Source organism: Gossypium arboreum, chromosome 12 (genome assembly GCF_025698485.1).
Source record: "Gossypium arboreum isolate Shixiya-1 chromosome 12, ASM2569848v2, whole genome shotgun sequence".
Lineage (NCBI taxonomy): Eukaryota > Viridiplantae > Streptophyta > Magnoliopsida > Malvales > Malvaceae > Gossypium > Gossypium arboreum.
The window spans coordinates 9,494,819-9,512,343 of record NC_069081.1 but is presented as its reverse complement, the minus strand read 5'-3'; the positions used below and the strand labels follow the sequence as shown (position 1 = coordinate 9,512,343).

General features: G+C 30.6%; 2 protein-coding genes across 2 annotated transcripts; both read left to right on the top strand.

Annotated features, from left to right (window-relative positions):
- Nucleotides 1-1,350: 1,350 nt before the first annotated feature.
- LOC108478611 (peroxisomal 2,4-dienoyl-CoA reductase [(3E)-enoyl-CoA-producing]-like) lies at nt 1,351-3,656 on the top strand. The gene is made up of 5 exons (XM_017781079.2): nt 1,351-1,827; nt 2,148-2,307; nt 2,471-2,640; nt 2,732-2,951; nt 3,294-3,656. The coding sequence occupies exons 1-5, from the start codon at nt 1,558-1,560 to the stop codon at nt 3,446-3,448; spliced, it is 975 nt and encodes a 324-aa protein (XP_017636568.1). The 5' UTR covers nt 1,351-1,557; the 3' UTR covers nt 3,449-3,656.
- Nucleotides 3,657-15,053: 11,397 nt separating this feature from the next.
- LOC108479909 (uncharacterized) lies at nt 15,054-16,960 on the top strand. The gene is made up of 4 exons (XM_017782758.2): nt 15,054-15,296; nt 15,379-15,573; nt 15,687-15,772; nt 16,671-16,960. Exons 1-4 carry the CDS (start codon nt 15,219-15,221, stop codon nt 16,714-16,716), a joined length of 405 nt encoding a protein of 134 aa, XP_017638247.1. The 5' UTR covers nt 15,054-15,218; the 3' UTR covers nt 16,717-16,960.
- Nucleotides 16,961-17,525: the final 565 nt, after the last annotated feature.

The following is a 17,525-nucleotide window of genomic DNA, read 5'->3' as shown; positions in this document are numbered from 1 at the left end:
TTATAATCTAGCCCGATGTTAAATATTAATTAGATAAATAATAATTTTCAAAAGTCAGATAAATATTTAATTAAATAAAAAATAATTAGATAATTTGTCCATTTAATTTAACTTAAATTTTATTTATATATTTTATATAATATTATCTATTTTAAATTTTCATTTTAAAATAAAATTTTAAAAATAATGCTAACATTTTAAAAGTATAATTTGATTCAAATATTTTACCTATAAAATTATGTTCGCTACTTTAAGTTACAATGTTATCCAAAAGCCTTACTTAAAGACAATTTAAAAGTATATATACTTTTTTTCTTATTTTTAAAATTTATATTCTTTTAATTATTAAAGACAACAAATCAAAATTTTAAAATGTATTATATTTATTACAAAAGATATATTTAAATAACATTTAAAAATATTTTTAGAAAATATAGTTTAAAACTAATAAAAATATAATTTATATTTTTTAAAACATAATTTAAAATGTAAAAATATATATGAAATTTAAAACTATGTAAAAAGCTATTTAATTTTTATATATAAATACTCATAGATGAATTAACAGTGTTTAAAAATAGGAATAAAATATTTTAAATTCTATTAAAAAATAAATACAACTTACTGACAACTTTTTAATATATAGTAAAAAATCACTATAATGTTTTTGAAAATATTGTTAAAATACTATGTAAATATTTATAAAATATAAAATATACGAATATTAAAAAAATATGACAATATTAAATTCACTTAATTAACTAATTAGTTAATCAATTTGAATCCAAATTCTAATAAAAATTTGTTTATATTAAATCCACTCAGATTTTAAATATTTTGTTATAGTTTTTCTTTCTTAATTCTTATAATTCTATTAGCATATTTTTCCTAAAAATAAGTTTATTAAAACTTATGTTTTCATTATTTATTTTAATTTTAAAAATGTCTTTAATACTTTTTGGAAAAAATTATTTTCGCAATTCTATTAATATTCTTCTTATAAATAATCATATTTTCAAAAAAAAAAAAGGATCTTATATTCTAAACTTTGTAATGAACAGTTTAAATAGTAGTAGGAGCAGAATAATATATACTATTTATTATATTCTATAAAATACACAATAGTTTAATATATTATTTATTAATAAATAAATATAGTTTCATCAATAATTTTAATTAATATGTATTTATTTACTTGGTATATTTATATGTATATAATATATAAAAAAATACTTAGAATACTTAGTAGCAAAACAAAAAGGAAATGTCGATGTGCAAAATACTTGAGATGTATGGAGTTAAACTTTAAGGTCAATCGTGAAAGTGTGTTTTTTAACGAGTCCAGAGTAACCCAAATTCATTCCTATTTGCTATTGCTCAGGGCCAACTCTAAGCTACCTTTTTCCTTTTGTCTTCATCAAACGCAAAATGATACTAAATATTGAGTTTGGGTTTAGAAGTCGGTATCAAACAATGATTATAATATTGTTTTAATGCGTCATACGGGCGATGTCAAAACAACATGTTTTCCTTTTTTTCACCGAAGACCCAGATTAAATGAGGGTCAATACGAGCTTGCGAGCTCCATTTTCGAGTGGAGTTTTACAAGTCAGTACCAACGAAGGCAATAAACTGAAGGAAATGGAGTCACCATTCAGAGCAAATTTACTGAAAGGCAAAGTAGCTTTGGTAACAGGAGGAGGCTCAGGAATTGGATTCGAGATCTCAGTGCAGCTGGGGAAACATGGAGCCTCAGTTGCCATCATGGGGCGGCGCAAACATGTTCTCGACTCTGCTGTTGATGTTCTCCGTTCCCATGGCATCCCTGTAATTGTCCTTTCACTTATTTATATTTATACACCTTAGCGTCTTGCCATGCCTTTCTTATTACTTGTTGACTTTGCTATTGGAGATGCAAAAAATCAACTTTTCTGTCAAGTGGTTTCCCCAAAATCTTTGGAACTGATGTATGAATATGGGTGGGAAGTTTGTTTAATTGGTTGAAACCATATTCTCCAATCACGGATCATGTTCTAGTTGGTTTTTTTTTTTTTAAATATACAATAGAAAGAGAACAAATTTAACTAGCATGATGAGTTGATGATTTAGTTATAGCAGAGGTGGGACTTAAGATCTAGTTATTGCAGGCCATAGGGCTTGAGGGAGATGTTAGAAGAGAAGATGATGCAGCTAGAACTGTGGAATCAACTTTTAAGCATTTTGGCAGGCTTGACATCCTTGTCAATGCCGCAGCTGGCAATTTCCTCGTGCCTGCTCAGGATTTATCTCCCAATGGCTTTCGAACAGGTTGTACATAAATTTGTATTTTATTTGTGTTGCAAATTTCTCGAGTCAGCGTGCTACAATGTTAAACATATCTTGTATTTCAGATTTGATGATTCGATTTTGTCCAAACAAGGCATTTAGATGTTACTTAATTCTTTATTTCTTTTTATTGTTCTTGTTGCAGTCATTGATATAGATTCTATTGGAACTTTTATAATGTGTCATGAGGCTTTCAAATATCTTAAGAAAGGGGGACTAGGGAAGGACCCTTCCACTGGTGGAACAATAATAAACATAACTGCAACTTTACATTATGGAGCAACATGGTACCAAATTCATGCATCGGCAGCCAAGGTTAGTAAAATCAGCTGGCAAGCTTGTTAAACGTTGTACTTTGGAATCTTTTAAAATAAGATTCAGTTGCCATATGCTGTGCTCCCACCAGGCAGCTATCGATAGCATTACCAGAAGCTTGGCATTGGAATGGGGTGAAGATCATGGCATTCTAGTCAATGGGATTGCACCGGGGGCTATCGAGGACACTGCTGGTGTCAGTAAACTTGCACCTGAGGAGGTACTGAGCAAGATTAAAGAGAAACCTTTGTACACATTTGGGGAGAAATGGGATATTGCAATGGCTGCTCTCTATCTTTCATCTGATGCAGGTTTGTAGTTTTGTCTCGTTTTTCAGTTGTACGGCCATTAACTTGTTTACTTGAACTGCAACTTTCCTTATGCAACCTTAGGAGACTTTATTCTCTTTCTGTTTAAACTCTTTTACACCTTTAGTCTGAACGAAAGCAGCATTTGACAAGCAATTAAGTTTTACAAGGAAAAGTTGGGTGTAAACTGAGAGTCAATTTGTGACTATTTGCCAATATTCATACTTGCTGATATAAAAAATACAAACAAAAAGTTTGTGAACATAATGAAGGATAAACCTATTGTCTCTGTTTCCTTCCAGTTGTGTGCTAACACAATGCATTGCATCTTTTGAATTCTTGAAGGGAAATTTGTGAATGGAACAGTCTTGGTTGTTGATGGAGGACAATGGTTGAGCACACCCCGTTTGTTGTCGAAAGATGCTGTGAGGCAACTGTCTAGAAGACAGGAGACAAGGTCTAGGGTTGCACCAACTGGGTTACCAAAGAGCAAATTATGATAATTCTTTATGATGTTTTTGTTGTTAAGGCTATTCTGGTTCTGTTTGGCTATTAAGCTACTATGGATATATGTTTACTTTTGGTAAGAATTTGCTTTTATTAGCTAAGAAAGAACCCATTAGAATAACTTTCTGTTTTTCTCCTTTCCTCTTCTGTGATCGTATGGTTTGTTCTGGCAATATCAGAAAAAGGATTTTTTTTTTAAAATTATTTTATGCAGGGAAAATTCATTTTTTTATTATTTCAGCATGTTATTTTCTGTATTTCCCTAATTAGTTGAATGTTGCTTTCGGTGATTATTTTGTTTAGTTGATATGTTGTCGTTTTGGTACTATGGGTAGGTTTGTTACTTTTTCGACCCAAGGGATTGAGTTTTGTTATCGAAAGGGTACCCTTTGTAACCTTTTGGCATATAAGCTGTGAATGGCAGCGGGATAAGCTAATGCTATGTGTTGATACAAAATGTGGCAAGAGGTCAGAGGTGGTTTATCCAATGGGCCAAGAATTGCAAGTAATTGAGTTCAAGGAGGAGAGATTGTGGAGAGCTTGGAAGAAGCTTAGCCGTAAGGGGAGGGGGGGAGATAGAACAAAAAGCAATCGAGTTATGAAGTTTGAAGAGTGTGAGGGTAATACTTATATGCTACGTGGCTTCTCTGGTTGGTGGGCTTATCATATAAAATGGGTGCCTTCTTAGTTTGATTATGTGATTTGATGTGATGAGGTTGCAGGGTATTTCAGTGGTGAGTGATAGTAGTAATATTGGAGTGATTAAACTTGTGGTGGACTTGGTTCTAGGTGGGGCATGAAGATTGGTGGAATCTTGGTAATGTTTTCTTATTGGTAGGGGTGGAGTATAAAGACCCGAATTTTAAGGATATCAAAAAAATATATTTTCGGGTCTCTGTTTCTGAAAAATGGATTAGAAAATATTTATAAAAATAATTACGAAGTTAATTGAGTAGTTAATTAGAGTTTAATTAAAAATAATTAGGAAAAATGACTAAATTGAATAAATGACGAAAGTTAAATTGTAGATAGAAAGAAAATAAAAAGGACCAAATAGGAAATTATGCCTAATGTATGAATTTAGGCGGCAAAAGATAAAACAATCTAGGATTTTCTTAGATTAATTAATTCATTTATTATTATAGTTATTATTATTTAATTGATATTAAATTATTATATTATGAAATAAATTGAAATAAAGACAAATGTATGATGATAAAATTGTAAAAGTGTAATATATGTATTTGAACACTTGAAATATAATTGTATATTTACTTAATTTTAGAATAAAAGATATTTATTAATTAAATAATTAAATAATGAGATTTTTGTTTGGTAAATAAATTAAATAATGACAATTGTAATAAATTTATTGGTACAAATGTGAAAATATTAGTGTGTACAATTGTAATATTAGTATTTGATATTAAATTATATATTTATTATTTAGTAAAAGATATTTATTAATTAAATAATTATATTATAAGATATTTATATGATAAATAAATAAAAGTATGACAAATGTATGGTGATTTATGGATATATATGTAATAATAATATACACATGTATAAATAATAAATAAGTAATAACACAATGTTATTATATTATTTTATATATATATATATATATATATATATATATATATAAAAACAAGTAAATAAAAGAAAGAAAAGAAACAGAATAGGTAAACGTGAAACAGTGAAACAGGGAGAAAGGAGAAAAGAAAGGAAAGAAAGAAAGGGAAATTCAAAGGTTTGAAGCTTTAAAGTTTAATTGGTAAGTTAATATAGCTCTTTTCACTTAATTTTGATATTTTAGAAGTCTTAAAACAAGGTTTTGATGAAATTAATTTGATAGTTTGAAAGTTTATAAGCTTTTAAATAAAATTCATGTTGAAGAAAAAGATGAATTAGGGATTTAATTGAATAAATTGTAAGTAAGAATTAGTAAAAGGATTACATTATAAAGTAAGCTATAAGTTTTGTATTAGAGGATTAAATTAAAAGAATTTTTAAATTAGGGTTATATTATGAATACTTGATAGTTAGGATGAATATGGAAGAAAATGAATAGAATTGAAGTATGAAATAAATATATGAATTTTCAACTAGTAAGAGTTTTATTGGGTTTTTCACACAGGAAGAAAAAAAAAGAAAAGAACTAAGTTATTCGGATGAAATATGAAGCTCTTGTTGAAACTAGAGCAATAAAGTAATATATCCGGATGAAATATGAAGTTCTTGTTGAAGCTAGAACAACAAAGTAATAATTCCGGATGAAGTATGAAGAAAATTTGGGAGTTGCAACCAAACGAACATTAGGCATAAATTGAGTAGAAATTTAATTAATTATTTAAATTAATGTTGTAATTAATAATGTAAATTATTATTATTTTAGCTAACAAGGAAAACGAGGCATCGGCATCTAAAGAAAAAGAAAAGATCGTTGAGGAGTTAGCTCGAGAAAATACGGTTTGTATTTCTATAATCTGAACTTAGTCATTAATTGTTATATTTATATACATATGACAATTGTTAGTGATTGAATTATGATGTTTTATAATTGAAATGGATTGATTTTAGTATGCGATGAATTTATTGAAATTATTTTGATTGAAATTATTTTGATTGAATTTATATTGATTGAATTATATAATATATATGATTTATGTAAAAATTTGAATATTGAATGAATGTTATATTGAAAAATTATATTGATTGAAAATATGAGGGAATTGATGTGAATATATGAGATTTGTGATAATTGAATATTTGATATTGAAAAGTGAATTGAGTTGTATTGAATTATGAATTAATGTGAATAACTGAAATATATATTTGTTGAATTGAATAAATTGTATGAATTGTGAAAATGGGTGAATATGTGATTATCGAATGGTATATTGATGAAAGAATTATTAAATTGAGAAAGTGAATGAAATACCCTATTAACTAATCAAATGAGTCGGATATAATTGGCATGCCATAGGATCCGGAAGTGTACGGATTTCTTGGCTTTACCGATCGGGCACTTTATGTGTCATATTTCGGGCACCTCGTGTGTCGTATCGGCACCTCGTGTGTCGTTTTAGGCACTTTATGTGTCGATATCGATCAGTACTATGTACCGCTTTTAGGCATAATGTGCCGCATTGGTGTGTTTGGGTTGGAATCCTGTATCCGTCAAAGTCCGGGTTTGTTAATAGGGGTAAATAAGTGAAATAATAAATCGAATAAATTTGATTAATCAAGCTATTGAAATGAAATGAGAAATTAAATTGAAAATTGAAAATTTAGATATGGGATTGAAAATATAAACCAAAGGTTCATGAAATGATTGGAGTTCGAATTGATGATATATGATGCCATTTGATGAATTGAAATGCGATTTGAGATATATGAATCTATGTAAATAGAGAAAGCTATACCGAATAGTAAGTGAAAGAATGGAGTAAATAATAATGAATTTATTTAAGAAATGAACAATTATGTTATTGTGTTTATTATATGATTTGTATAAAATTTATATGGTAAGTAGTTGAAATTTATCTATGAAATAAATAATCGAATAATTGTAATTGTTATTATGATCTTAAGTATTTGTTTTATTATTAAATGTTCGGATTATAGAAATACCACTAAGTATACTTATACTCAGCGTACGGTTTGTTTCTGTGCACAGGTTAAGTAAAGATAGAACGTTGAATCAGCATCCTAGGCCGATCCCGAATTCAATAAGGTAAAGTGTGTTAATTATTGATAATGGCATGTACCTAGGATATCTTATGTGTGTGTGTCATTTTGAAATTGTAAATGTAAGGATGAAATAAATAAATTTAGGTTTGGTTATGGTATAAAAGAAGATTTGACTAATTTGGTATGAATTTGAATTTTTGTGAGACAATGTCAGATTGATTTCGGAATTCCCTATTTTGAATTGGGAAAATCATTAAAAATTGTATAAAAATAATTATGCACTATAATTTATATTCTTAGAATCTTTAATGAGTCTATTTTCAAGAGAAATAAACAGGAACATCATCCGAGTCCTGTGCTATGAGATAATTAAATTTTAGTAAAGAAAGGTTGAAGCTATCAAACAGCAGACCAGGGGTAACTTTGAGGAATAAACAGTACTAATTGGCTAAACTAAAAAAAAAATTCTGAAAATTTTATGGTATAAAGGTATATGAGTCTAGTTTCATGAAAAATTAACGGAACTTAATTTGGAGTTTCGTAGCTCCAGATATAAATAATTTAGTGATTGTTGTTAGAGAGGACAGCTTTGACATGAACATAAGAAAATAATGAAATTGTGCGTAATTATTTTGTAAACTCCGGTAATGCTCCATAACCCTCTTTCGGTGACAGTTTGGGGTTAGGGGGTGTTACATGGAGTCTTGCCGAAGGTTTCTTATTTGGTGGAGGTGGAGTCTTGGCAAAGCTTGGGATATGTGTAACATCACTCTCCAATCGAAGGAAAGGTTATAAAGTGACCTTTCTTAAGAAAAAGAATGTCAGTGAGGTTTATGTGTCATAGGCGAGATCTAATTGATTTAGGAAAATGTTGTTATATCTCTTTCTAAAAAAAAAAGGTGGAAATTCTTGTGGAGTTTGTTTATGATTAAATTACTTTTGTGAAACTTGTGTGAGACCTTGAAGGCAAAGTGTAACACACGAAGTATGAATGCATGAAACCTTAAAGGCAAGTATAAACATCCAATGTGGTCCTAGAAATGATTTTTACCAAAAAAAAAGCTAAACAATCTTGAAGAGACTTTGTCCCTAAAAATTAAAGTGCTCGAGAAGGTGGGGTATGTCTAGAAAAGCTATACCATAATTAGCGCGCAATAACCCTTTGAAAGTTGAGTGTTAGGTGAGGCTGTGTTACCTCATTCTATACCTGGAGTGCTTTAGGAACTAAAGTATTTTTTTTTAATGAAGTAGAATGATTAAGTAGTTTAAGCATGAAGCTTTAGTAGATTCTTAACGAACTATGCTAAGAAAGGGAAGCATGCCTTGAATGCTAAGTATCTAAGAAGTCCAAGTATACCTTAAAGATTAAATGTAGTAGAGCTTACCTTGAAAGTAAAGGTTTTTTTATTATCTGAACTTGCCTTGAAAGTAAAGTTTTAATAGAGCGAAGCTCACCTTGAAGGCAAAATTGTAATAAAGTGTAGCTTGCCTTAAAGGTAACCAAGCTCACTTTAAAAGCAAATCTATAATAGGGTCAAGCTTTCCTTGAAAGCAAATCTTAGTTTTTTTTTTTGGGGGGGGGGGGGTAAGGGGTTCACGGATAGGTCATACCAATTTTGGGTTAATTCCTACCTAAATGACTTCCTAAGGTCGTCAATCCTAAGATTTAAGTTCTTCCTTTCCCAAATAGTTGATCCGCTGAGAAAACCTTACATAACAATTAATTGATCACACTTTCATTCACTAATCCCCTATAAGAGGATTAGTTCCTCATGGTGTAACGCCCATATCCCGTCTCTGTTGCCGGATTAAGGATCAGAGTGTTACAAAATCAAATGGAACAATTTATCTTGAATCAAAACAAATATTCAATTAAAATACAAACATATAATAAATCATAAAATAATTATTCACATGGGCTTTATTTTAGGTTTACAAGGCTCTAAAATAAGATTGAAAGTATTCAGGGATCAAATTGTATCAAAACATAAGTTTTTGGAAAAACTTAAAAATTTGGAAAACAGGAGTCACACGACCATGTGGCTAGGCCGTGTGACACAGATAAGACCGTGTGAACATTCGAAGTGGGAGCACACGCCCATGTTATAGATTGTATAACTCACTGACTTGGTTCATACGACCATGTCACAGACTCTATGCTAGCCCTTGTAACTTTTTGACTTGGCTCACACAGCCATGTCGTAGGCCATGTGCTAGCCCGTGTAACTCACTGACTTGAGACACATAGTCGTGTGGGATAACCATGTGTGGAACACGGCCGTGTGACAGTCTGTGTCCCAGGCTATATGCTTCTAACCAATGTACGATTCATAGGTACCTCAATTATAAGGCAACAATAAACCAAAACTTTATCCATTAACACACCTCAATCAAAATTCATAACCAACCATACTATTATCTTCTATTAATACTAATAAAGTTTACCATTCAACATCATATAACATAATCACAAATACTAATGAACTTTTTATATCTTCCAAACCTCTAATGTTAACTTTCTTACAACAAAACCTATATACATGCCACAACCCAAAAAAGGATATAAAAGCTACCAAGAGTAAATGGATAGTGTGAGCTTTGATGTCGATCCTTAAAGCCGTCTGCAACCGTTAACTACAAAAAAACATGAGAAAAATCGTTAAGCTTAAATGGCTTAGTAAGATCATAGTGTAAAATCTACTTGGATTGCTTTTAATAAAGGAATCACTTAAATATTATAACATGATAACTAAAATTCTTAATTGCTTTGCCTATAAATTTCCAAGAACTCATCATAACTTGAATATGTCCACTCCATGTAATTATTCATATCATTCATTCAATTTCAGCATTAACCAGTTTAAATACTCAAACTTTATTTATTTTCAAAGGCACCATACATGGAAAAACAGGGGCACCAAAGTGCAATCAGGAGCACCAGAGTGCAGTTAAGGGCACAAATGTGTTATCAGAGGCACTAGAGTGCATTCAAGGGCACGGATGTGCAAATAGGGACACCAAAGTGTTTACAGGGGCACAATTGTGTAAACACGGACACTGAAGTGTTTTTAGGGGCACCGAGGTGCAATGAAATCACTTCACATTTTCGTATTCGTATTAAAACTCATTACAGTCTCATACAATTCCTTTCATAACCAAGAAACACTACTGATAATTACTTTTCAATTTCATGTATATATATGTAATACTTGTATTCTTAACAATTATACTCACATGTACATTCAAAGAAATCAACTAACAAGGTAATAACCATATAAATTACAAGTGAAACACATTAAATAGCAAATAACTATGAACTTACCTCTAAAGCACTTCTGGTTTAAACACAGGGACTACTTTGCAATCTTTCCTTTTCCTCGGTTATTGTCTTTTTTATTCAAATCTTGATCTATACAGTAACTAAATACATTCTATTAAATTCACATACATTTCACATTCAATTCAAGGCATATTACCCTTAAATTTTTATTATTCACACATTTTCCCTAAACTTTTACATTTCTCTCAATTTAGTCCCTAAACTCAAAAATCCACATTTGACAAAATTTTATGATTTATCAGGCCAACTGAAATTTTACCTTTCCATATTTAGCCCACTTTTATTCTAATTTCACAAAATTTCCTTATCAAATCTAATGTTTAATCAATTCAATCCTTTAATAAAAAAGTAATGAAAACCACTTTATAAATTAATCATAATCAACAACTAAAATTTCCATTTCATCATTTAACATCTAAAATAACAAGAATTCATCAATGAAAACATCTATAATCTTTAACAGTTACAAAAACGAAGGTTTGGGCTAGCAGGACCTAGTTACAGCGATTTCAAAATTATAAAAAATTACAAGGAACATGTTGGAAATTACTTACATGCAATGAGCTATGGTGACCGAACCTTCAAGCACCAAAAATTGGTGTTCCTCCCTTTACAATCGGTGATGAAGAAACAATAAAGATGATAACATAATTTGTTATCTTTTGTTTTTATGTTTAATTTTTAAATTACCATACCACCCTTTAATAAAACATTGTTTTAAGCTTAAACAATACCCAATACCGTCCATTAACTTGTTTTATGACATAATTTCCATATAAATCTTCCTTTAAATAATAGTTAAGCCATCTAATCACTATAATTCAATTGTAGCTAGTTTTACATCTTTTACAATTTGATCTTTTTTAATTAATTAACTAACTAAACATGAAAATTTTATCACCAAAATTTAATACGAACATAGTGTAACTCTATAAACATTAACTAAACCATAAAACACAACTTTACATGTCGAAATTGTGGTCCCAAAACCACCTTTTTTGACACCACTGAAAAACGAGATATTACACATAGAATCCATACACACAATAAACTTGATAAATGATATAAACATAAAGAATAAATCAAGAATAAGGTTTAAGAAAATCTTGATTATATTTGATTGATGAAGGTGCAGAAATCCGTAAGAGTTTGATCACATCTATAAATCAAGTTCTCCGAAGAACACGAATGCAAATAAACTGAAAATAAACCTAAAGCTTAAAGAAAAGAAAATTGAAACTAAAATTACAAATAAAATTATGAGCTACAAAAACTGTGTCTAAACAAGTGTTAAATGAACCTATTTATAAAGTTAGGGTTGGTCGTCGTCCTTAACCCTGGGTTTGTTGACGTTTTTGTGTTAATTTTCATTGTGCGGACAAAAATGCCCTCAGCTCGTAAATTGTTCTTGTACATGGCCGGTGTTGCGATACCTAATGCTTGTGTCACAATATTGAAGGTAGTATCCTTTGGCTCATATTTAGCTTCAGAGGCGTGTCACGACACTAAAGGCAGTTTTGAAATTCTTGTATTCTACTCCTTATGTTGCGACATTGGACTTCCCGTGTTGTAACACAGTGACCAACCTTGAGCTATTTTGGCTTTGAATGATGTCCTGCACACTCACTAAGTACGTTAACTCACCCTTAGGCCACATTCGGCCACTAAGGTCATAAAATGATTTAATCTAGATTTTTTATTGAGTTAAAACTAAAATAGAAAAACTAACTAAAACATAATGAAATTGTTTATATTCGAGCTCCTTAAGTATGAAAACTAGTTTAATCTGCTACACCGAATTACGACAGATCACCTTCCCGTATATATATCCTGAAGCATGAAAGCGATCATTCTTTCTCTCCAAGAAAACCCTAACATCACCCAACCTTCCCCTTCCTTCTTCCTCTTTTTTTCCTTTTCCCTTAATTCCCTATTCTGGCTCCCTACCTGCCATAGGTGAACTGACCCTCCAATAACCACCACATTTTCCCCCCAACTCTTCCTTGTTGATTCCCTATATCAGCATATCTTAATGCTACGTTTGGTAGAAGTATTATTTTTCATCATGTTTTAATATATGAGTTAGTAATAAACTAATTTTTAGCCAAACAAGTGACTTGTTTTTGGAAAGAAGAATCTTTTTTCTTATTTTGAAAAGCTTTTATTTTTTAGGCATAATGATTTGTTTGGCTCTCCAATTTTATAAAAAAAAAAAGGTTATTCTAGCTTTTCATTTAATTTTTGCCTCATTTAGCCCTTGAATTTGTACTGTTTGTTAAATCATCTGTAAAATAGATTGACAAGTTAACATTTGTTAACATTATTGACGTGGCATACATGTGGACTGCCACATAGATGGCACATCAACAATTAATTTTTTTAATATTTAAAATTCAAAAAAATTATAAAATTGTAAAAATTATTAAATAAATTATTAATGTTACTAAAAAGTATAATAAAAATAAATTTTTTCTAAATTTTAAAAATTAATTTATTCTTGACGTACACATAAATGTCACGTCAGTAAAGTTAATAGATGTTAACTTTTCTATCTAATTTGCGAGTAATTTAACAAAGTAGACTCAAGGGCTAAAAGAAATAAAAAATTAAATGGAGGATTAAATTTTTTTTATAAATTTGGAGAACCGAATAAGTCATTAAACTTATTTTTGATAATAATTATTACTTATTTTTTTAATTTTAAATTTAAATTTGTACTAATTAATGTTTATTTTATATCTATCATTGTAACCCATAAATAATAAATAAACTTTGTATCATATTATTATATTAATAACCAAATAAAACATAATAAATATATTTTGATTTTATGTCCAGCCATACCTTGATTTCCTAAAAGGAAAGAAACTTATTTCGGTTCCACATATAAAAAATCTTTAAACATCGCACGAGAGCTTAGGAAGGGAAAATGAACTCGCGCGCACAACATCTACGAAAAGTTGACAGTATTTTTAATAAAGTTCATCGATTGCAGCAAGGAGGAATTTATTGCAGTATTTTTCGACTGATGTTGTGCGATAGCGCGAGTCTATTCTCGTTCGAGTACAGAGGGGGAATTACTTGGATAAATCAAAGGCACTCATAGAACATAGGACATTCGCGTTTCGATGTTGAAATAAAAGACTTACAGAATATCATTTTGGGGGGTTTTTGTGTTTGGGTTATCAATTAATCCCAACCGCACTCAAAGTTAGAATTAGAGGTTGAAATCGAGGAATGTTTTTTTATTGATGACCCGATATTCTGTAATACAAGCTTTGCAATAACCTCGCAAAAGTACTGTATAATCATGTTTTCAGTTTCTTGCTTATCGTACGTAAATTGACTCTTCAATGATCACTTTTTTAATTTTTTGTTCATTATACGTGAATTGACTCTTAAACCATTATTATCTTTTTCTCTCAAATTTTTTCTTGTCAATATCATGTATCAATATATCTTAATATTATGTATAGTAAGAGTATTATTTTTCACCATGTTTTAATAAATGAATTAGTAATAAATTAATTTTAACTACTTAAATGACTTATTTTTGGAAAAGAAAAAGAGTTTTTTTTATTTTGAAAAACTTTTATTTTTAGACCTAATAATTTATTTGAATCTTCATCTTTATATACATATATATAAAAGGTCATTTCAATATTTTCTTTAAATTTTAGCCTCACTTGGCCATTAAACTTGTACTGTTGTTAAATTGCCCATAAAATAGATTAAAAAGTTAATAAAAGTTAACTTTGTTGACTGATATTCATGTGGACTGCCACATGGATGACACGTGCACAATTAATTTTTCATAGTTAAAAATTTAAAAATTATTAAATAATTTATTATTATTATTAAAATTATAAAATATAAAAAATTATTTTTTTAAAATTTTAAAAATTAATTAATTAATGACATGACATACATATGGATGTCGCGTCAGTAAAGTTAATCGACATTAATTTTTTTATCTATTTTGTAGGTAATTTGACAAATAATAAAATCTCAAGACTAAAAGAGATAAAAAAATTAAATGAGGAGTTAAATGATTTTTGCTTTGTATAGTTTGAAGACCAACCAAGTCATTATACCTATTTTTTACAATAATAATTACTTATTTTTTAATTTTAAATTTAAAATTCAAGTCTATTATTACATTAATAACCAAATAAAATATATTTAATCTAACCACTCTTTAATGTACAGACATAGCTTAATTTCGTAAAAAGAAAGAAAATTGGGTGGGACATACAAAAAAATCTTTAAACATCGCACAAGAGCCCACGAAGAGAAAACGAACTCGCGCGCACAACATCTGCGAAAAGTTGACAAAGCTTTTTGTAATGAAGCAAGGAGGAATTGCCAAATTGGTTTGTTTTACACAATTTGACTGATCAACAGCGTCGGCCTGTCTTTTTGGGTTTTTGGTTTTTTTAATTGATGTATATCGTGCGATTCTCCAAATTTTAGTTCACAATCGCGCGACTAAAGAGCGATCGAGCGAGCTTCCTTCAGCATGTGGGGCCACTTGCATTTTTTCTACCAAATAATAGTAAAACGCGCGATTGCTTGCTGTTATCGACCGATATTGTGCGGCTATCGACAGTTTTAAGATTTTTATTTATTTTCTTGAGGATTCGCGCGATTATATATGGTAGAGGAGGAAATGTTTGCATATATTAATTTTAAGGTTTTCAGGAGGAAAAACTTTTGCCTCTGAAACTATGGCTCCGTTCTCTTTACGTAGCCGTCTTCAGGCTTCTGCGCTAAGCAAGAGGCGTCTCAAATCCAAAGCCAAGCATGTAATTATAATTTTTTTCGGTTGCTCTTTTTGCAAATTTTCGTTGCCATATCTTGCTAATTTACAATTGATATGGGGATCAGGGGAGGAAAGGGATGAAGAACATGGCGGAAAGCTTCAAAAGATTGAAATCTGAAATGGAAGAAATAAGCGAGGAACAAAAGAATATCAGGGAAGGGCAAAGGCAAGTTAAAGAAAAATTCGGAATCATCGAATCCGAGTGCGAGGAATTGAAGAGGGAAACTAGGCTCATAATCCAGCAAAGTGCGAGAACTCAGGTTAAACTTGCTCCTTTTTCTTTAGTATATTACAAATTGTGGGAAGGATTTCATTAGCAAGGCTCTTCCTTAGATCTTAGGGCAGCTTTAACCATGTGATGGGTTGTTGACAGGTTAAACTTGCTCTTATGTTCCGCATACTGAAAGCAAGGGAAGCCGGCGAGTTGAATACCGCTGCTACTCTCACTGAAATGCTCCGGTTGGTAGCTTAACTACTAATTCATTATAAATCTGACATTGAATCTGTATATGTTTTTATGGGTAATTTGTTAAATTGTATTAAGAAAGACACAAAATCCTTATAAGCATGATGAGGAGCTCCCAACCGCACTTTACAGGGACCAAATGAATGGGATTATCATTTGATATATTGGAACTGATGGAGCTTTTTAACTCACAGCCAGTCTAAAAAAGTGCTATATGTTTCATTCATTCATTCATTAATTTAATTTGTATATAGACAGTTTTAACTCTTCTGGAATTATAAAACCCCTGTACCTGATATTGGAAGGAATGGGTTCATTTTTGTTGAGGAGGAGGAATACTTTTTTCCATGTTATAGTTTACTCCGGTTACTTTGCTCCTTGGTGCTTACCTGAACTGTTGAAGTAATGGCATAGATAATACCAGGAACCAGTCCTTGAATCATTTCAGTCCTAATCTCTTGGAAAATTTGATCTCATGCCCTGAATCATCATCCTGTGCGAATAATTGATGCCAATCATTTCCCAATAGAAAATCCTTTGTCAAATGATTCTGCAGTTATGGTTTAAGTGTTTGACCTTCGTTGCATATATTCTTGGCTATGTATAAATTAAACTGCAGTTTCTGGAAGTAACTGCCTCTAGAAGAGGAGCAAAGAGACGGTAATAATATATACATACATACATACATGCATATATATGTATTTGAGGACACCCTCTTGAAGTCTTGAACTCCCTTTGAAACGATTGTTTCAAAAATTAATTATACCCTTCTGTGACACAACACCCTTTAGATATAAGTTAATGATCCATATGCGCAAGAGCAGTGAACTGCATTTCTACTAGTATCAAGAGATTCATTGTGTTTGAGATTTCTGCCCTTTGTTCGTGCAGTGAAATAGTAGGAAGAGAGAGGGAGGAAAGCAAAGCTGACATCTGAATGACTATGATAAGCTTCTCGGTGCAGCTGCTCCAAATGTTAAGAAATAGAAGTGTGAGACAATTAAGCGCGTGTTATTAAGTACTGCAACTTATATTTCCTATCTACTTCGTTTTATGTTTGGTATGTTAATCTTTGAACTTATCAAACCTTTTTTCTGTTGTGTGTCTAAGGTTGAATAAACAAAATCTGGTGACTTGAAAACAACAGAAGTTAAAAGTAAACTAGTTATTGTTATGCTGAACATATACCTTAAATTGCCGACATTGTGCATTGTCTTGTTTGCTTTGTTTTTGTACATTGCTCTCATTTCTTCTGTTTGCAACTAGCAGTTGATTTACTTTAACATTTTATGTTAAATTTAGTTACATATGTACTCAGTTTATCCACTCTTCCCCCGCCCCCCCCTCCAGTCATACTTTTCTTCACTTTCATCTGGCCAATTAAAAAAATTGAAGAGTTGAGATGAGCACAATTATGTGTCATATTAATGGATATATTATTTTTGTTTTGATATTATTTTTCAAATAATCAATTAGATTAAATAGGTAAAAATTAAATCCAAGTAATAGGTTCATTGGCCGAAGTGGGTTCATCAATGCTCGATACAATGTTTGATTCATAGGTTTCCCTGTGTGGTAGTGTAGAGTAGCCTGTGTATATGGTTGTGTGAGTTTGAACTTGAATTGTATAAAAAAGGTCAAAATTATGACTTCTTTTGGTATTAGGAAAAGGGCGAAGCCCTAAGTTATAGGAATGGCAATGGGGCGGGATGAGATAGATTTTTTCTCGTCTCGTCTGGCAACTTG